This window comes from Acanthaster planci, linkage group LG08, assembly GCF_054643075.1.
Source record: "Acanthaster planci isolate LZ-2023a linkage group LG08, COTS_SCS, whole genome shotgun sequence".
Taxonomy (NCBI): domain Eukaryota; kingdom Metazoa; phylum Echinodermata; class Asteroidea; order Valvatida; family Acanthasteridae; genus Acanthaster; species Acanthaster planci.
Window position 1 is genome coordinate 7860618 of NC_141784.1, and position 22371 is coordinate 7882988.

The following is a 22371-nucleotide window of genomic DNA, read 5'->3' on the forward strand; positions in this document are numbered from 1 at the left end:
GGATCCGGATTGGCACGAAGCAATGACATCAACAAGAATGCGCCGGGGGGGGGGATTCGCGAGCCACGAATACGAGAGAAAACTGCGCCGTGTAATTCTAGTCCATTCTTGATCTTAATCAACGAGTTACCTAGACTTTTAATTCTACCGATGATTGTGCATGAAAGTTACATTGAAGTATATGTCTCATTTTATCTCAGTCTATTTGGTAATAATAATTTTTCCTTTTGCCTGTGAGAAGGATTTGAGAAGGATCTAAACATCAGGCCATCCTTTTTTGCGATTTGTATTTTAGGTGACTGTATTACATCTATCAATTTTTCGTTTGAAGCGTACGGGAATAAAAACACCTAAGTTACTGTTCAGTACAAAAACCTCAGAGTATCTTGCCCCCGATTTCCTGACTTCTTTTCTCGGTTTTGCTTTTTGTTTCCACAGCGCAGTGGTCATATCATAAGCTGTGTCGCCATGGTTTTGAAGTATGGCATGTCACGGAGCTCCATGGCCAAATCAATCGTTCTTACTGTTATCAAGTAACCTACTATTTTACACCTATTCACGCCAGGAGGTAGTTACCCATGCGTGAAGGACAAATCCGGATATAGTCCATGCCCAGCAATGCAGTGCATCTTTGGTACGGTGTGGTGCTGCTGACAGCCTGTTTGTTAAAGCGCTTTAAGCAGGGTGTTGAACACCACGGCCGATCGACCACACGATAGGCCCCCGTAATGTAAATAAAAGTTTATCACCGCATTAAAGTGGCAGTCGAGTTTCAAGGGCCGAAGAAACGGTGACCAGCTCAACGGTGACTCGCACGCTGAGTAGCCACGTTTAGTAACAGTACGGTTCAGACTTTTTCAGAAGTAAATAGTACAGCGACGGTACACCCCCTACGCTCACTTCGGTACGTGCCCGGGCTAGCCCACTGACGTGACGTAGGCTTGTCCATCGCTTACGTGGTTATATAACGGACAACGACACCATGAAATAATAGATTCGAGTGCTTTAGTTGAAGAAAAACCGAAAAAGAAAGGAGTTAAGCCTACTGTCTTTTGCAGTCGTCGTCCATGCTGATCATCCTGAACACTGGCGAGAAGTCATCCGCGTGAGCTCAGCAGGAAATACTCCTCAAACTTCTTCAAAAATATGGCCAACCGGTCATCATCCATAAGAACTGCACTGGGCGTGTTCTTGGTTCTGTGGTTGTGGGTCGCGCTATTGTCGGGTCCGGGTGCTGAGGCTGCGGTAAGGAACAAGCGACAGGATGCCAGCACAGCCGATGCCGACGATCAGTAAGTACCACTACTCACTAGGAGTGCTGTGAACCAGATTCCTGCATTCAAGAAATGAGGACTCTACTTATCGACGTAGGAGCTAGGCCTGTTTATCATGTTTGTTTCATTGCAAACCGATTAATTGGTACGTACTTGGTTTATATTTAACCATGGAGAAATAAAAGACACGTTCTCAACGATTAAACTATGTATATATGTAATAAAGTTTCAACCGAAACAGAACTGTTAGCACCGACAATATCAAAAGAAAAGACCACAGCAGTCAGCAGTACACATGGTACAAAAACAAACCTAGTAGCCTAACAGAGTAAATTCTACCAAAGCAGTGCTATGCTACTGTCACTGACTGTAGGTTATCCAACGGTATTAGTATTGAAAACTTACACAAAAAAGGAATTTGGTGTAACTTAGGTATCATTTTGGGAAGAGTTCCATATACAGACACCGCATAGTGCCATGCCCCTATGCACAAACTTACTAGACTCAGTGAAAAGGCCTGAGTGTTTTCAAAGTAAATGCTTCAAGGTTTTAACTGAATTTAACTTTCGGGGAAATGTTATCTCTTTATGACAGCTGTTGTAACATTTTGGAGAAAAGTGTTGCCCCTACATTTACATGGAACTCTTTCCCCCACTTTTTTTAAGGGACACAAAAGTTGACTGTTCTATAATGCCACCTTTATGTCCTTTGTGATGCTCATTTTTTTTTTTAATGTTTTGGAAAGGAAAGGAAATGAAATGGCCTCATTCTATTTCAGAAACAATGAGTTTCTTACAGCACCTGTTGCCTGTTGCCCCACACTATCTGTCAGTGGCATAGGAACAATTGCAGGTTAACTGCATTGGACAATTCCCCCCCCCATGTTAGGGGAAGATAAACAAACTACACTGTAGCAAAATACTTCAGTTCTGCAACGACTGATTTGGGTTTCTTTGGTCTGCCATCATGTCATTTTGATTTAATGGTTCTGTTATCAGTGACATTATGTAGATACTTCACTTGAAATGTCTCATAAGGAACATCTGGTGCATGGTCCAATCCTGCTTATTCTCTCCTTTAAGTCATGGCACCCCTTCACTACTTAGTGGTCAATGGGGGGGGAGTTGTACAACTACCAGCCTGCCCTTAAAGTTGTCAGTGAAATCACTTACCGGTTGCTTCACTTTCATGTGCAATTACCTCCAAGACAAGTCAGCTCTTCTAAGCTAAATTGAGACTCAAACTTTGTAAATGTGTGATAGATAAATTGTAGACCTTGTCATTGCCTCGTTAAAATTTTGGACAATTCTGTTGGCTGCGAAGTGGGCAAGGCATGATTTTTTGTTTTGCTCATTTTTTCTGCACTTGGTGGTGCCAAGGTCTGATTATTAATGCTAAGTTTTATTCGAGAAATCGTTTCAAAGGTAACAGGAGTTATCAGAGATTTTTTTTTTTTCGCCAGACATTAATTTCATCTGTCCTACCAGATTCATGTGTAGTAAGAGGACAGATGAGCATTGAATAACACTGAGCATTGGGTTCGGCTTTCACAATCAACTCCAGTTCTGGGAAATCTCAGGGCTCAAGAGCTGACTTATGGATTTTGGGGTCATGGGGGTGACACCAAGTACAGTGTTCCCCTGTACCAGTGCCAGTGGGTGTCAGACACCAAAATGTACAGTGGGCACTTATCTGCTGGATCATAGTTTGTGTGCATGGAACCATCACACCGTGCCCCCACGGTCTTATGGTACTTGTTGGCTGAATCCTGTCCTGAACCTGTAGTTTGTACTGGTTTGTCACCCTATTCTTAGGGATTCCTGATTTATCCCCAGGTTATTGGAATCCCCTGACCATGGCCATTGTCTAGAGTAGGGACGTGCATGTACATAAGGATACATTAATCCACTGAGCAAACATACTGGGAACAGTTGTGTTGTGAAACAGGGATTTTCTAAATGCACATGTAGGCCACAGGTATAAGCAGCTTTTCTGGAATAAAAAAGGCTGCTCTGCACAACTTGCTCGATAAATTGGGTGTACAGTTACCAGTACATGTTACTTAAATTTGGTACAGTGAAAGTCCAGCCCTTTGGATTATGTAACAGCGGTCCTCTATTGGTTGTGTTTGTTGTATAAGACTGATTTACAGCATGTGCAGTGGCCACTTTGCCTTCCATAAGACTGCATTTCATGTTGCATGCAGTGGTTTTATTTTTTTTTTAACTTGTATTTTCTCCTCTAAAAATTTTGAACTAGCAGCCACTGGTGCAAGGAAATGTAGTGCACTGCAAAGCAATTCAAGGCAGTGCATGTACTGGCATCAAACTCCCAAGAACAGAAAAATTTCCTAAAGTAACCTGCTGATGTTGCAACGAACAATTAACGGTAGATTATTTCACACAATACACATGCATGTTCATGTACAATGTACAAAAACTTGACACTGGGAAGACTGGCATTGCTCACCTGTCATTCAAATATGGCTGAAAGATTTAAGATGTTATTGATGCAAGGGCTATCCTGTGCTGTTAAGTATGGGTTGGTGTCCTCTAATTCCCTTATTCTGGAAGAGCCTAACTTGAAGGACCACTGAGATAGTTACACAAAAGGTTACACAAGTGCACACCCCAGGCTGCAGGGGCATTTTGGGCGAAGACAGGTCACAGCTGCTGTGCTAAAGACTTAGGATGGCGAACATGTCCTGGATAACAGCCAAGTGTTACAAGAGGAAATGGTGACATGGCACAAATTAAATGCTAATGAGCCTTTTGCGAGTTAAATTTGAATAAAATCTGATACACTGAGTTCTTTCAATTCATGACATGACAGTTTGAATTTTCCATACCAAAGACACTGTTGCTATACCTCGTGATTCGGGGCAAGCTTTTGCTTGGTTACAATAAGAGACACCTTGCACCAATACACTGTTTTCAATGGATAAGAAGGGCACAAAGGAACCATTCTATTCCAGAGATGGTAGTTGCTATGCGAAAGCTTGCCCCAAAGCACAAGGTGTAACAACAGTGTCTTTAGTCTGGGGAATTCAAAGTATGTTTATGTGCAATCAGATTTTATTCAAACTTAATCACAAAAGGCTTATTTTTGCAAGATCGTGTCACCGTTAATGTCTTGAAGTTTTGTTATTTTGATAGCAAAGCATTTTGGTTGTTATGTTCAGGCGCATAAGAGTGATTATTTTCTCTGCTGACGGAAAATGTCATAGTCACAGATATTATTTGTTTGATTTATGGTGGCACAGGCTCATTGATTAATTTTTCAAGGTTTCACAGAAATGGACAGTGAAAAAGCTTTATAAAAGTAATTTTGTCGAAATGTTGTGGATGCAGTGCAGGGTAATATGAAAATAGTAGCTGCCCTGGGACAAAAAGTGAAAAAAAAGTTAATTTGTGAAACATGTGAAGTGATTTTTTAAAATCAAACTTACCTTTGATCAGTGAGATCATGTTTACTGAGGGAAGATTTTCCAGTTTTTAAAAAGGGAAGCATGTTTTGGGTTTAATTGGTCTCGGTAAATTTGTTGTACAAATGTTGTAAAAACGACATTCAATTAAATGTGCAAAATTGTGCAACAAGTTTTAAGACCACTATCAAGTCAAAGGAAGAAAATGTTTCCAGATGACTGCCAACCTCTGACCCCACATCTGTGACTGTAGGTTCCTCTATGCTGGTTTAGAGTAGAGGCCAGTGGTCCAAGGTTGTTTCAACTATCAAGCATGCTAAGCCCCCCTCCCATAGCAGGACATACATGTATGCAGATTGTGTAGGCCAGCATGAGGTACATGTACTGTATCCACTTCCCATGGGTGAACACTATTCCCTTAGGAAATCCTAATTAGCCATTGTCCTGGAAAAATTAGCTCTGATTGGCACTTTTGGTTTTGATAAAGTAAACAGAGAATTACCCAGGATTAGCATTCCTTGTCTTCAACACTTGTGAACTGGACACTCTGGTTTCCTGTTTGATAAACAGTCACAGTGGATCTGTAGGGGCCATGTTGTATGAGTTGCATACATGTACCTTATTATTGATTCATGGTCAAGTAATCCATTGAGGGCAGCCATATTAGAACATTTGTTACATCACAATTACAAAACACAGCACAGTGAATAATGTGCACAGGTACAAGAGACATGTAGACTACACATAGAGTTTCAAGGTCTTCTGGCTCAGTTTTTATTTGCTCTGTCATGAAATTGCATACTGTCCTTGCTTCTTCAAGATTTCTCCAACAAACAAGGACATTTTAGAAAGCTATTTAGAATGTGGTTTAGTCATAATTATTTTAGTCACTGCTTAAGGAAGCTGGATAAACTTAACTGAATGATTTCCATCCATGCTTTCTTTGAACTGGTTTCGGAATTTAAAAAAAATTTCAAATCAGGATTACATCTGTTACATTTGGTGTATTTAAATGATATTTCTGGAAATTTTTATCGTTAGGTAAGGTGAAAAGATGACTTCCACGGGATTCTGCTTGTTGAAAGTTGACACACTCTTGAAATTGGTTAGAAGTGTCTACACAACCATCATAAACATCCGCTGAGAATTCTGTGTTGGGCACACATTCGAGGCCCAGCGCCCAAGCACACCATGTATGGTGAAAAGTTCACCACTTGAGAGTGGGAGAGCAAACATGGCCTCCCCTGTACCATTTGCAGCCTGCATGCAGGGCACTGCTTGCTCAACACACACACACAGCCTTACATCACAGCTTTTCATTGTGAAGGTGATCAGGCGCTTGGGAACCGCCCCCTTGGTACCAACAGGGAGCTGGGCTGGAGTGTCCTGTACTTGTTTGGGGGTTCCTCTTGGCTATGTAATAAACTTATAAAACTGATGGATGAGAGGCCATTTGGCTTTGGAAAAAAAGACTAGTGGGTGTTTTATGGCAGGGGTGTGTAGAGGCAAACTAGGGTCCTTTCTTATTTGATAAAGTTGCTTCAGATATTTAATTTTAAGGGTACCGGTAAATGAACTTATAAACTGATGTGGCTATTAGAAACTACAAGTACTTAGTAGAGTTGTACCTCATGTGAAATCTAGTCATTCTTGACTGCCAACTGTGGCCAAATTTGGTTGATCCAGTTTCTCATTTTCATTCAGTAAATTAAGGGAAATATCAATCACGACTGGACATCTGGAATTGCCCTAGTAAAGAAAAATGACGTTTCATGATGACACATTATTACAAGTACATACATGTACATGTTAGCAAGAAGGCCTTCATCAGGCACACATGTTGACCTTCTTTTTGTTGATCCTGGCTTTCACTGTGTAAAAAGCAACAGCAAAATTAACATCACAAAGGCGTACTACCAAGAATAGAAACCAGGGGGATGTTTGGAGGCATGGCCTTTCACATAACATTTCAGTGTTCGTAAGAACTGTCCCGTTTACAGAGAAACCTGGTGTAATCATTCATGTTCAGGTCCATTGAGGACAGAACTGGTAAATTGTCTGTCTACTCTTGATGTGATTTTGATACATACATACATGTAAATGCATGCAGGAAGTTTTCCTTATGTTTCAGTGTCACCGATGAGCTGTACACTGACCTTTGTTGGTCAAAATGTTTTTACAAAAGGTCAAAAACAAGAAAAGTGAAGTTACTGATTGTTGGGCAAAATACCTTATGTTGCCTCGAGTTTTGAGTTAACTCATGTAACTCATAACACATTGAAATACATCTATGCTTTTAATATGTTGTTTTGTATCAAAGTATTATTCTCTTCCTCGTCAGTTTTCACCTCTGAATATTCAACTTTAAAAATAAGCATTTCTTTTACGCAATTGAGCATCTGAATTTATGTATTTGAATAATTGGCTCATCCTTTCAAGGGACTTGTGTAGGTGGGTGACCGGTTGCCTCCCAGTGATTTTCATAAGCCATTACGAGTTGTCCATTGACTGTGCCTGTCATTGTCAGGTGTCCAAACCTTTTGTCGACTTGGGACTTGCTCTCCCCCCCCAGCTCTTTGTCACAACATCCGGCATAAAGCTTTTTTCCATATTTTTGTTTTGGTGACTTAAGGCAGCGGTTAATTTTGGTAAGCATTATGCACTTCTTTTCATCCATGAGTGCACATGGAGATCCGAAATGTTAGTAGACTCTGATGTCCTACTGCGTACAGTAATTTCCTTGTCAATGTGAGCTCAGATGATTGATACTAATCAACCTGTAATTTTCCCCCATTTTAAGCACATACACTTAACTGTATTTTAGTGCAGAGGAACTGGGTCAGTCTATACATTCAGAGTCTAATAAAAGTGTTACATGTTTTATTGTTTCTTTCCCTGCTGCACATGCCCTGTGTAATTGGACATAGAGATATCATTGAAATCGACTTCAAATTTGTTAAGTTGTCTGGCAAGTACATGTGATTTGTATTCCTCAATTACTCCTTGAAAGTATATGAAAAAAAATTCTTCCACAAGGTTATAGCATGATCCAACTGTGATTCAGGAGAGGGGGTTTTGCTGGTGGAATTTGCATTTGGGATATGTGTAAAAGTGAATATTTTGTTAGCCAACGTCATGTATTTGTGAAGGCACCCAATGCTTTGTGCTCTTCAAGAGCAATGACAAATATGTGCTCAGCAAAAAGTGGGTTACCGGCCAAGGGCCCTGCATAGTGTATTGAAATTGACATTGGTTCCCCTGCTCATTTTGCTTTACAATATTTTCAGGTTAGCGGCTCTTTAAGATTGGAGCCAAGGGTCTTGACCACTTGACCTTTAATTTTTTTTGGGGGGGGGGGCTGGATGGGACGGGAGGACAATGTCTTGTTTGCTACTCCAAACCTGATATGCATGCAGCTGGTGGTTACATGCCCTGCCATATGGGCCATCATCAGCACCTTCTTGATAGATGTAACCCTGAGAGAGCTGGGTCCCATGCCCGATCATATGAAAACTCAACATGCATGTGAAGAAACTCAGTATGAATATGAAATACATGTACTATCTATAAAACTTAAATTCAGCTGGACATAACATTTTGTTGTTGTGGTCATTTGAGGTTCATGGCCTTACACCCATCAGGTCCTGTGCATTGATCACATCAGTGGGAAAAGTAGACTTTTCAGGTGATTTGTCTCTGAAAAATCGGGTATCGCCATTAAGAGTATTTTCCCAAAATTGGTGTCAAATTCAAAGATGGTTTATTTAAAATTAACATTTAAATATCAAACAACTAGTCTAGGACTAAACACGTTTGATTTACAGACTAAATACATATAAATAGACTCCATAAAAACACCATAACAATACCAACATGTACCATAAATAAAATTCATCCTACAGAAATAATGACATTAAAATAGACAACACTAATGGTATTGAAATTTATAAAAGGCATTTCCAAAAGCCCTGCATGAGAAAAAATTCACCTCAGTGATATTGGAGAAAATGTTGAGGATTGGGGTTAAAGCCTAAAGGTAGGGTCATCGGTTGTTTTGGGAGAATCCTTAGAAAATGGCACTGGTACATATCATATGTACAGTGTCCTAGAAGGGTCATATTCAAGAAATGAATTCTTCAAAGCATTGCATAATTTTCTTTATGGTGCTGCAAAATGTATACAAGATGGCCAATTTCCTTTTTCGGCAAAAAAAGTTAGAAATGACTGGACTTGTCGTTAAAATGCATTGGAAAAGACGTGCACGTGAATATTTCCTGTGCTGTGTTAAACAAAAATTGCTGTGTTACACAGCAAGCAACAGCATTGTACAATTCCCTTGTCCTTTTCTCTTTGTATTTACATTGTTTACTGAAAGTGTAAAAACATGTAAAAGTGCATGAACAAAGTATTTATTGGCTAAGAACTGGTACTACCGTACTCACTGGTCTTTCGGGCAGTTTTTTGAGTTCATCACAGGGTTGGTTTGTTCTTCCCACAGATTTTGTAAGTTTCTAGTTGTTTCTTCCTTGTCATATTCATGGAATGAGAAAAATTCATTAGGCATCGTCTTGTTTAATTGTTTGATTTGCCTCAGGGTTTAAGGAAATGCCAAGTTGCATGGATTACATGTACTGCACAGTTACACCATATAGAGACAAATCTAACTTGACTTACGTGTACATTTACATGTACATCCATCACTGTTGATGTACGAAGGATTGAACAGTTAGACTCTGCTCCAGGCCACAATTGGCATTTTTCATGCCCCCCCACCCCTCGAGGGTACAAATGATACTAATGTGTAAAATAGGCATGGTTAAGATTGCTCTGGATTCAGAGTTGTGAAAATGCAAAAGTCAAGGAGCAAGGCACAGTGGGCCCTCAGAGCATACTTTTTCTTTCACATTAATGTACAGGATTTTGTATTTTTTTCCACACGTGCTGCATAGCGTTGTAGAGTTAGGTTCACATAATTGGTACCGTAGCTTTCGGGCTTGATGAGGAAACTCAGGCTCAGAGACAATTGTATGGAGGGCCCTCCAAGATATTTGCCAAGATAGACCTCATTTATAGTGAAGCTATTTTCAATCGTGCACCCTAGTTGCATCCATCGGCATACATTCAGTTTACAGGTGCAGCCTGTTGAATGGGGTGCATGGTGCCAGACTTTGTTTGATTTCAAGTCTCAGTTTAAAGCATGAAAACGTATAGGCCTAAATAATCACACCTTTGATTTATTCATCAGCGTATACTGGCATTCAATTTGTAATAGAAGTTTTATTTCATTCCTTTTATTTCTACTCTCAGACTCCCCAAATGAAAAGTTAACCTGAGTTGGGTGAATTCCATACAGCTGACTGGTGAATAAAAATTTTTTAGGGTTTGCCAAAATAACAAATGATCTCTCAGGATTTTGGGGGTACTCAGAAGAGGTATGTGCACAGTACATGTACATTCAAGTACACGCACTTTGCATCCAGCACAAGATGGTGAATTTTCCACCCACATTTTTGGGCTTGAATCCATCTAGGATTTCAGCCTGCATTTCTGGGCTTGAATCCACCCAGGATTTCAATGCACTCTTGTAATTTCCGAGTTTTCATGGCACCTCTGAGTCTGACCACATGTCTGGATGATGTGTTATACAGCTACATGTACACTGTAACTGTAACCAGTCCCTAGCCCTCACTACGTTGAACACTTAACAAAACACTGAACTGTGAAGACCAATAGGAGAGCAGTTCTGTATTTCCCATGAGGTTTGGTCCAGGATCTAAAAGGTCATACTAGCTCCCGTAAAATGTGATACTTGCTACATGTATTAAAGATGTACGCCCCCCCAGTCCTTGAGGGCAATAATGGAAGCTTGTTGAACTGCCATGATTGATCTTCAAGGTGTCTTAAGACTTTAAATTTATACTATAACCACAGAACCAGCAATATGCCTGAAAACCTTCCGGTTTTTCTCTAGAATTTGAGGAAGGATATTTAATGCACCCAAGGCTCAAGTGCTAATACATATACATACTATGTGGTAGCCTGTTCCAAATAACCTTCGCCCTACCTTGGTTTTCTTGAATTTTAGGGACTCATACTAAAAGAAAGGAAACATATACTAGTGTGTGTACTGTATGTTTGCACGCGTACATGTACATGTGCTTGGTGTACACACTGTTTACATGTTGGGGAAGGTTCATGTACACATGTACATGTAGATCTTAGCTACATGTTACTTTACTTCCACCAGTTCCTAGTGTTAGTCTATGTACATGTAGACATGTGTCAATGAAAACATAGTATTTTGTTTGCGTTTGTGGGCATCTTTGGTGGCTTCAACAATTAAACAGCATTTTTTTCTATTTTCCACACCCCACTGAAGATATTGGCCTGCTGTTTCGCTATTTCCACTGGGGGAGGGGAGGGGAAAGAAAGTGGGTTGGTAGGGGTTCACATCCCTTCACCCTATCAACTTTTAATTCTGAAGTGTGCTTAAATGATATGAACGACAGTCGCACCAACATGTGATAGTCTGGGTCTCCCCCTCCTATCTTCTGCACATGGTCAACTGTTGTCTGAAATGATTTCAAACTCTTCAAAAGTTCTACGCAAGTTATTTTTAATTCAGGTGCTCAAGTTTTATTCTGACCTTATTCATCTTGAAGAATGACAGGTGATATTTACCAGTACATGTAGTCTGTTAGTATACGTACATGTACATACTGCATGTACATGTATGTACCAAGCACAACTGCATAGGTGCTGTTGATATGGCATTGTGGTCATGGCATGTATCACAAAATTTGTATGTACATGTACATAAGGTATGGGTTGGGAACACCTTTGCTGTTTCTCAGGAGGGTTTCTGGTGTAAATGTACTGGTAGTTGATGTGGAAAATGTCTAGGGGCAACTTTGTTTGGGTTTCACATGTAGTATTCTGTAAATAAGATTGCAGAGTGTACTAGAAAGGTGAGCATTTAGGGGCAGTCTGGGTTTGGTGGTATTGGGTACCAGGGAAAGCCTTAGCAACCGACTGCAGCATTTGATTTGGCTTGGAAAATGTTTTGTCAAACAGTTCCTGTTTACACTTGCCCAAATCTGGCGACTAGCCAAATGTTATTTGATGTGTGTTACTAAGCTGTGGTAGGCTGTCAGCTGAGTTGCCTGGACTGGTAGGCTTGACTATCAGAATTTAATAGTGGGCAGCATTCCCACTTCGTGTATTAGTTGGCCTTAAAGTGGGTGGTAATCTGCTACACATTGCAGGGGCTAGGACTGCAGGTGGGATTAGGTTGTGATTTCCACCTACATGTACAGAGTAGGATAGTAAAGGTGACACCCTCCCCCAAATGACATCTGAAGTCAAGAGCCACCACAATGAACTTCCTGTCCTTTTTCCAAGTAATTTTACCCTTCATGTACTTGTACATATATGTACACCATACATGAATGTATGAGGACTACTAACAGAAAGAAATACATGTAAGCAGCTGGAGGGAAAGACTTTTTACTTGTCTTGGTCAAGGTTTCATCTGTGTGTGGAAACTGATTTCAACATGCGTACATCCATGTACATATATGTTTTCTGTGTGATTTCTAGGGTCACAGGTCTTGTAGTGTTGACCAGTTTGAATACGGGATAACTGTTAAAGACAAACTCCAACGGTTTTAAACATTTCGAAAATAAACTATTATTGTGCTACATGTACGTCGGGGGGGGGGGACTGCTGAGACCGGGAGACAGCTGAGACCACTACACTGGGTCTACTGTGCTGCATTCTCTCTTTTTCGTTGAGAGTTTGTGCTCCTTTCTTTATGATTTAAAATAATTCTGAAATTGTGCGTCATTGGTAGATGTACATGTACTAGAAATTCTGCAAAAGAACTGAGATTAAAATTCTTCAAGTTCGGGCTGTCGTCCGCGACTACGCATGCTTTGCGTTCCTATAGCGCACACACTGTGGTATTTCCTCTCCACGGTAATATATCACAGAAATCAATATTCATTAGATGCTAATGAGTCGTGATGACACATCCATTTTTACAATACCAGACTGGACCCGCAGGAAAAATTAGTACAAAAATTGTGTTTTATTAACTCAAAAATGTGTATTGCAAGGGAGATAATGATACATGTATGTGCCACTTTTATTAGACTTGGCTCTTCTGAATAGGAATCAATATGAGAAAAATTAGCATCATTGGAGTTTGTCTTTAATGTTTATTGCCCAAACACAAACAGTGCCACTGTGAATTGAATTAGAATGGGCAGTTACATTTTCCAGATCACTGGTTTCCACCATGAACAGGATCTCTCCCCCCTGGCAGTGTAAAGAAAAGTCATGCTTGATTGGCCAATAATCTTTACTCTATAGCATGGGCCCTTCAAGCTTTACCTGATAACAAATCTTGCCTTGAGGACCTACATGTATGTTTCACACTACTCAGAATCTTTCTGTTGATAATTGTGAGTCTCTCCTGTACAGGAAACAATGAGGAAGTTATCACATTCCAAAGGATCCGCATGGAATTAACTTATTTTGTGTGGTTTTATCAAGTATTTCCTCTCTAGAACATTTTGTCTTAGGCAAAAGATTGCCAGATGAGTCACTTCACTTCTTGGAAGGTGCCTGCCTACTTCTTCATCTTGTCCTTTATGCATCCAGTTTCCTTGAAGAAATCTGGTTTACTTTCAAAGGAACAAACTCTCTCCTACATTATCTTCATTATCAGAAACCTGGCCATTTGATAGATTTACTTGAACTTACCGGTACATGTACACCTGTGCAGTAGTTTTGGTGAAATTTTTGAAATTTTTTGCATGAGAGTGGAAAAAAGTATGTGCAATTTGTTAACATTGAAGTTTTTTTTGTGTTGGTTTTGAATCACTTTGTTTATGTCAACTTAAAAAATGATTTTTATCAGTCTTGGGAGGCTACAAAGAGCGTTTGTTTACTGGGCCCCATAAGAAGTACAAACTTAACAGGGAAAACAGTTTCTATGCTGGATGTAGTCACTTTCAATATTTCTGAAAACTGGATATAGCTTCCTAATCCCTTTCTTCAGAATACGGTTTGGTAGCTTGTGACAATAATGAAAAGAAAATTGATGGTCCCTCACCATCCCTGACCTGCTCAAAACCTTGAAAGGAGTGTGCAGGAAATATTGGTACTATGTAGTTAGTAGTACTAGTACATGTACCAGTACATGTTGGTGATATAACTTTTGGGTCCAAATGTGTGACATATTTGTGGCCCTGTTACACCCTACCTATGTAATTTGACATGGAAATATAACTGAAATCGATTTCAAATTATTTCTGTTTGTTTGGCAGGTAATTTGCGTTGATTCACCACACTCAGAAACTAGAGAATGTGGTCTGAACTTACAAAATCATACATGTATGTCAGATATGACAGGGACACAAAAAACTTAATACCCCTAATTTATAGAAGGACCCAAGCCACCATAAGTATTCAGTCGCTTGGCATTTGCTGCCCTTTGAAGATTTTGAAAACGGCTCTGTACTGCAAAGTTCATAGATTGTGCCATTTGGGCTCATACAACAGTAATTTATTAGCTACCGGTAAATCTACAGTATTTGCAGCCCATCATACAAATAAGTGCGTAATAATAACCTGTACATGAACCTTAGTTTAAGGAGAATGCACATCAGGATTTTTAACCTGCCTGATTTGTGACTGCTCCTGATGCATGTGTACTGGTTCTTTGGAAAGGCATTAAAAATGATGCTTTTTCTTTTTTAGTTGATCTACAGATTTCATTGAATTTTTCATGCACCTTTTTTCTTCTTTTTAGGCCCCGAATGGTGACCAATGATGGGCATCTTATCTTTCAGACAGGAAGCAATCACAACATCAGCTTCAAACCAACAGGCAGCGGCCGTGTTGTCTTCGGAGACTATGATCTCATGGATGTGGTCAATAAGGTAACACAAGTGTAGCTATCTTGATTGAATTGCTAATTCTAAAACACACAGGTCCTTCAAAAGCCAATGGGGAAGATTTGTAAAGGTTTTGCCAAGAATTCGGGATAGTGGAGCACTGATGCTGCTTCTAAAATTACAAATAGTGATGTCATGTTCATCCCCAGAACTGTGGGGTTTGACGTCCACCTCGCTTTCGTGGAAGCATGTCGGACATCAAACCCTGCAGTTATGGGGGTAATGCCATGCTGTCATGCAGATGGTGAGCTCACAGTATGGTGTATGCCTGGATCAGGGTGTCTTAAACTTGCCAATATGAATGCTTGCCTAAGTTTGTAATTCACCTTAGTGTGGTACCACGGCAGTACTGGTGGTTCCTCCAATTATAACCCAGCCACTACGTAAGATTGCTTTACATTGGACTTGATGCCCGTCAAAAGTGAGTTCTGAAGAAAGCTCTTCTTTCTACGTTGCTTCCTGAACTGGAAAACCAAAAACGTGAATCTCGGGTTCAAAGTGCACTGTGAGATTGCAAAATATAAAAGTGCAACAAATGATGAATGGTGTACAAGGAAGACAAGAGGATGTGAATTTTGTCTTAAACTGTGAAATTTTAATGGTACATGTATTTTGAGGAAATATTGAAGTGAAGAAGTGACATGGTACAAGTCTCATTTGAAGGTACCGTGTCTCCAAAGTTCATTGGCTCAAAGTTGAAGCACTCGCTGAAGGCTGTAGTATTTGGAGTTGCCTCTTGATTTTTTTTCTCAAACTTGCTCACTTTACAGCATGCTTGATAAGAGTTCTTGCTCAGGTACCGGTAGGTCAAACACTTTGCATGCAATTGCATATCTTAGTACCACCAGGGTAAGTACACAGATCTCATCTCTTACTGGTACCAATGTGCATCAGTCCATTTTGTCATTGTTCATCAGCTTTCATCAACCCCGTTAGTGATGATCAGCTGATATTCCAAAAATTGCAGAAATTTACAGTGTTTGCTTCGTCCTTAAAACTATCCTGATCCTTATCAAGCTCCAGTTCTTCAAAATCATTTTGTAGCTGCTGGCGATAAAATATTTAGTTTTATTATGTGCTCCAGAGGGAATTGCTGACTGGTACAACGTGACTGTGTAAACTCTGCAATTGTACCCTTCGCTTCTTGTACGTATAACCCCCTCCCTCCAAACTTTGAACTCCAGCTGTCCTGGAACTCCTGCTTTTGTTCTGTATGCAATAACTACATGTAGATGCCGACAAAAATCTTAGGCTATGTTGCTGTCCAGTATCAAGACTGGGAAAGAAGTGTCCTTTGGTGATCAAATCCTGCTCAATGAAACAGTCGCTTAAAATTAGTGCATTGTCACAGGTGAACAAATTCCTGAATCTTGAGTTGGGACCTGCTTCTCTGGATGTAGAGTTGACTAATGGCTATCCCGGGTTGCCAAGTTGAGACTTTCCAGTTTTGCTCAGCTGAAGTAACACCATACCGTAGATTGATTAAATTGCATCACGTACATCCACATGTACGATTTCACAGTTTGAAACTGCTTTGTAACTTTAACCACTTGCTGCCAGGTGCTTTTAAAAATGCTGTGCACACATACGGGAGATTTTCAAGATTTTAATTTTTCAAAATTCATCAAAAATTCATCTTTTCATTTAATGGTCGTTTACACCTACCCAAATGACTATGGCTACTCTAAGCTGACAGGCAACCTTCATTGACTCCTGAGTATTTCAGCCAGGCCTGCCGCCCTGTAAAGAGAGCCCAGAATTGTGAGGTGTTGCGTAATTTCCTTTGTCCCCAGTGAATGTGAGTGGCATCTTTTCAAATGTGGCTGGATTAGCATGCACTGGTGCTGTGTTGCTCAGTAATGGGGCCTTGGATCACTTTTGTCCACGGTGCTAATCCGCGGGCGCGCCATGCCCAAAACAGTGGTATACTGTTTAAAAACAGTGACGGATTACCTGCGAAAAATGCAAGCTGTAAAATGATGACAATTCCCAGCAGCAGGTCGTTTGTTCCAAGTACGGTCTTACGTTACACAGACCAGTTCTTTTGTCCCATTTCAGGCACCCCGACTCTGCGTATAAACCCATGGTGCACGAAGCATATAAACCCATTGTGCTTGAAACAGGGTTCTCTGGCAGCAAGTGGTTAAAGATGAGAAAACAGTGCAGTGCAAGTTAAACGTAGGGTCTTTCATTCCACAGAGCATCAGCGTATGTTACCGTGAGGTCTGCATGATCATGTTCTTGACTTAAACTTTCCGTCTACATGTAAGTTGTAGGCTGATTCTATGCTACCTGCTTTGTGAACCTTGTTCAGGAATGAAACATTTCTTTCAACCATTCCTCTTAAGTTTGAAAGCATCATGTTGTGTTTGCCCCACAGGCTTGACTGAGCATATATGTTGCAGGGTTCTTTGAAAAAGAAACAGCTCCAAATATAGTTTGCTAACAAACAGAAGGACCAGTCTGTAATGTCATCTCTATCTGGGGAATCTTTGTTAAGTGGTAACAAACACATGTAACATGCAGTTTTGATGGTACACTGTTGTCAGACCTTGCTTTCACATTGAATTGTGTTTACATTAGCACATTGCTTTTTTAGTGTAGGGCTGATTCAATTCAAATAATTTACTATTCGAATATTTGACCTTCAATTCAATTGAATATCCGAATATTGGATCGTACCGACTGGCAGATTATTGAGGAACAAACCATATACAAAATCAGTTGCAGTTGTCACGTCTACAGGTATCTCCAGCCATGATTTAGCAAGATTTAAGAGATAAAATTTATAATACTTCTTTTCCTTTTGACAGTGTATATTCCTTTTAACTTTTTTAATCAGTAATGTACGTTTTGAATTGTTGTAAGGTTTCTGTCGCTTTTCATTTGAATCTGCTTGGAACAAGCCTTCATAGTGTAATTTTTCTCATTTGAAACAAAAGAAAATTCTCCCTCCCTTTTCATGAATTTTGCATTCGAATATTCAAATTCAAAAATTAATATTCAAATATTTGATAATTCAATTATTCAGATATTCGTCACAGCTTTATTATAGTGGACAACATAGTATAAGACACATCAGGGCTTTGCCAACTTGTATTTGCCTTGTACATCCATTCATACAGTATTGAACGATTATATTATGTTATACATGTATGTAAAACAAACCAATGCATCCGGCTTTTCACAGTAACATTGAAGTGGGAAAGCTACCCCTAGAACACGACACTTGTGGAAGTATTTCTTTTCCTTTTCTATTTTAAGGAGCAGGATCTTGACCAAACTTTTGCTGGTCTGGGAATTGAAGAGTCAACAATCTTATGTCACCTTTACCCAGGGGGGGGGGATCAGGATCATTCAGCAGGGTGACAAGGAAATTTACTGGTTTAGTCACTGCTCATTGTGTTGACAAGTACAGGGCTTTTAGTCATTGAGCATACTAACAGTTCTTCAAATCACACTGTGTGTCCCTGGCCCGCTTGCATTGCTTTAAATACCACCCAGTGGTATAATATTTGCCAGTCTTTACGGGCATCCTTGTAGTTTGTTGTTGCTCAAACCTCCTGTTCTCGGCCAACTTCAGCCTCAATCCTAATCTTGGTCAAGATGCGTTGTTGATATGCAAGAGGGCGCCCACAAGATGAGTAGCTGGATCTGGATTGCACAAACCACAACTACATGTAGCAATGCCAGCAACACCTTGGGAAGTTGGTCAATGTGCGCTCACATTCATGTAATTAGCATAATACATGATACGCACTGAATTGTATCACTGAATATGCATCATACTTGAAAAATGCATGATGCGTGATCTGTCTATTCCCCTGACTCCTGCTTGTACCAGTATGTGAGTGTACATGTACATTTACATGTACGTAATGTACATGTACCGGTAGTATGTGTACATGTACATTGCACATGTACATACATGTATTTACAGTACATGGTTGCATGCCATGAAAAAAATGGCCAAACACTTTGATGATGCTTTGCAATTTGCTGCAAAAAAATTAGGTCTTCCCAGTGTGAAAAGCTAACAAAGTCATGCTCTTCAACAGTTTGTTTAAGGCCACGACCTTTTTGTAAACTTGCCAACAGGATTTGGAAAGAGTTTCATTTTTCAAGTACATGTAGCACCAATTATCTTGGATTTCTTAAGTGTGAAACAGAGCGATGGTGGTACCACACACTCACAGTCGAACACAACTTTCGACCAGTGCCATAACACAGCTTTCGACCAATGCCATGCAGGATTGCACCAGACTATTGTGCAACTTTTTCGTGGCTGTACAACATGTATGCACCTGCATGAACCGAAAATGGGAAGCACCTGCTTTCATAAATAGCGCATGTGCTGTGAGTTTCCCCCCAATTTTAGGGGGAGATTTGACTTCCCAAGAGTTGTTGCTGGTGTGGCTAGTTGTGGTTCGTGCATTCCAGCTATTCGTCTTGTGAGTGTCATCTCTTGTATCAACAACACAACAACATCTTGACCAAGACTACCTTAGTCCCAGGGGCTTATACCCTGTAGGCTTGAGCTGTGATTGTCGAAGTTTGGCCTTCACTGATTTATAATAGACTAGTTAAAGTCAGTTATTTGACAGCTTTTTTGAGAACTGTGTTTGAACATCAGTCACTGGTGATTAATTCGTAACTCTTGACTTAAACACTATGTCAATGCTTGACTGGGTTTCCATGCCAGAAACTAAGTTTTAGCACAGAGTAATAAGAACATTCCCCATGGTTTGAGTAACAATAAAACCCTCAGTTGTCTCACCAGATGTCTGTTCTGCTATCTGAGAACACAAAGACTTGAGTTTAATCCAGAAAGATCATTTAGACAGACTTTCTCACTTTACCTGTTTTAACCTAACATTATCAAACATAAAAATGTTATGGCTGTGACTCTTGTGTGCGGTTATTTAATCTCAAAATTGTTGCTTTAAACTCAAGGAGATTCTGTGCCTCCATAATACCAACTATTTGACAGTGACTATCAGTTATGAAAACACCCATTATTATCAGGCAGGTGCAATCGACTGGGGTGGGGGGTTCATAATATGACCATTAGGTGATAAAAAACTTTGGTCTATTGTGCATTTTGTGCATTGTCAGTGGAGCACTTGAGTTTCAGTTATCTACTCTAAACACTCCATCACCTGATTTTATAGCCCAGGGTTATTGATGTCTGACAGGGTAGAATCACGTTTTACAAGCTGGCCTCTCTTTTGTAAACTGGTGTCAGTTACGATGTTTCAGATATTTGTCAAACTGAATAAAAAAAGCCACGCTCACAATACACTCGTGGATAAGTATTTACACGTATAATGATTGTGCACGTTTTGCTTGTTTTGGGATTTCCTTTGATCATGCTTTTGTTGCTAATTTAATATTCAGCAAAAAGAAACAACATTGATGGATGCTGGGCTCATCTGTCCCCTTTCAGATTGTTGAAAGAAAAGAGGAAACCCAAACAATTTTGCATTGTACAGTACCGGTACATGTCCATGTATATAATGTGCATTTGTGCATGGCCACCTTGATTGGCCTGATGTCTCCTGCATGTACCTTGAATGGCCATCAACACGCTTCTTTCTGAGTAGGTACATGTACTGTCAGAATACCAAACTTGCTTGATGGGGTTTATGTGTATGGTCTTGGCTGGAGCTATCATGCCACTACACTAGGAGCTTGTAAGAATCATCTTGTCACTTTTTTGACGAAAGAAGACACAAATGTAACAGTTCCCCTCAAATTTTTGTGGACCCAAATGGACCACTTTAAAACCCCCTGCTATGGCACACCATCGTTAAATATTGAACATTTATGGTGTACAGGTACAAATGTATATAAAGAGATTCACATGTTGATTTTGATGATTTGTTTTTATTAAGAATATTATTTTTAATAATGTGCACACTTTTTATATACTGTTAGGTGACTCAACGTGTTGATGTAAATCACATTGTGGCTTGAGTAAGACCATAATTAGACTGGAAACTTTGTATGGTGATTTTAAGGGACTGTGAAAACACCTGTGCTTGACATTTTCTGACTGCATATGGACAAAGAAGTGCAGTTGGGGGAGGGCGTTGAGGGAGAGAAATAAAACTACGAGTCATACATATTGGAGGTTTGGAATAGTTCTTAACAAAGTAACTTACACGTACTGGTGCAGACAAGTAACTTGACATTTTGACAAGAGAAAAAAGCCTCCAGCTATTCATGACAGGATCAGAATTTTTATTTGGACAATTTTTAAGCGAGCAAAACATTGACTAGAGTGACCTGAATAAAGTTCGAAGCAAACATGAGTAGCAGACATAAAACAACTACCTTGTGAGTACCACTGAGATGCGTCATCACAACTTGTGAAAAGTGAGTCATAAAAATGTTGTACAGTGTGGGTGTTAAGAACTCTTTCATTTCAACAGAAGCATAAGGAAACGGATCACTAATCTCAGAGGTCTAAATAACTGGCAGAACACTTGTGGCCTATGTACACTAAGTTTCAATTTTGATGTCCCATGTCTTCACCTTGTCAGAGAAAAAATTGCATGTTGTCTCCAAAATTAACACCTGCATGTATTGATGTCCAGCTGCTTCGTTTTCTGCTTAATCTACTGTACAAGTAAACACCCTTTTTCGTTCATCCTGTTTATACGAATGGTTCTAGTTATTAACAATGAAAGATTATAAATCAACACTTGAAAAGTGAAAAGTTTAATGTTATGGAAAAACTGAGATGATTTTAGCTGCATTAAGAGGAGTCCGGTTTCAGGAACTGACATTTAATATTGATAGAGCAAGCTGACCCAGGATGGAAATATGAAGTAAAATTGCATGTACTTTTAAGCCACATTATTGGACTTAATGATTTCAGATTTACAGAGACTTTTGATAATTTGATAAAGTTAGGGTAAACCCTACATGTACATGTATGTGGACAGTTGGTAAACTGTCGTACCGGTAGTGCCGGATGGCACTTGTTGATATTACGGTACCTTTTGCAATGAAAGTATAACATAGCCGACCAGTTCGCAGAAGACTGTATGTTGTCAGTGTTATGTTGCAGAAAAGTCCCTTGCAAACCCCCCACTTGTTATGTTAACCGCTTGTTATGTTAACCCTACATATTGATCTTGTGAATGGGTTTTGCATACTTGTATGACCTCTATTGTTTCCCCGTGTATAGGCCTATATACAGTACTGTATATACAAAGTACATGCAGGACATCAGAGATGCAATGTGGACAACTCAGTGATGTACCAGTATGAAGAAAATGTAAAAAAACTTGCCCTTCCCAGAAGGCATATCTGGTGTTAGACTACAAGGTCATTTGAAGGGCACCTACATGTACTGGTATGATATTCTGAGAAGACATGCCACTGTAGGTTATACATGATCAAAGGGCTGTCTGCGGGTCACGCGTAATCATGTGTGGAAGCGCAGAAGGCTAACCCCGAGTGCAACAAGCACTTTGCGTAACTGCAGCATTGACAATTAATTTTGTAGTCTTAATGTGCATGCGACCATACTGTATGTACATGTAGATGCATTCACAGATTGACCTGCATTTCATTGTATTGTGATGGAGTCGTTAAAGAGCACCTCTTAGTTAAACACGTTTTCTCTGATCCAAATCGAATGCAGTGTCATTTGTCTTCAGACCCCAACTACGGGATGACAAGCTTAAAAAGGCTTTTTCG

General features: G+C 39.9%; 1 protein-coding gene across 1 annotated transcript in view; it reads left to right on the top strand.

The window, feature by feature from the left end:
- Nucleotides 1-579: 579 nt before the first annotated feature.
- The window catches only part of cubn (cubilin), an 88194-nt gene continuing 66402 nt past the window's right edge, over nt 580-22371 (top strand). Inside the window, exons 1-2 of the mRNA XM_022252206.2 lie at nt 580-1292; nt 14517-14646. Of these exons, the coding sequence (XP_022107898.2) occupies nt 1147-1292; nt 14517-14646 (276 nt within the window). The 5' untranslated portion in view covers nt 580-1146. The remainder of the gene's footprint in view (nt 1293-14516; nt 14647-22371) is intronic.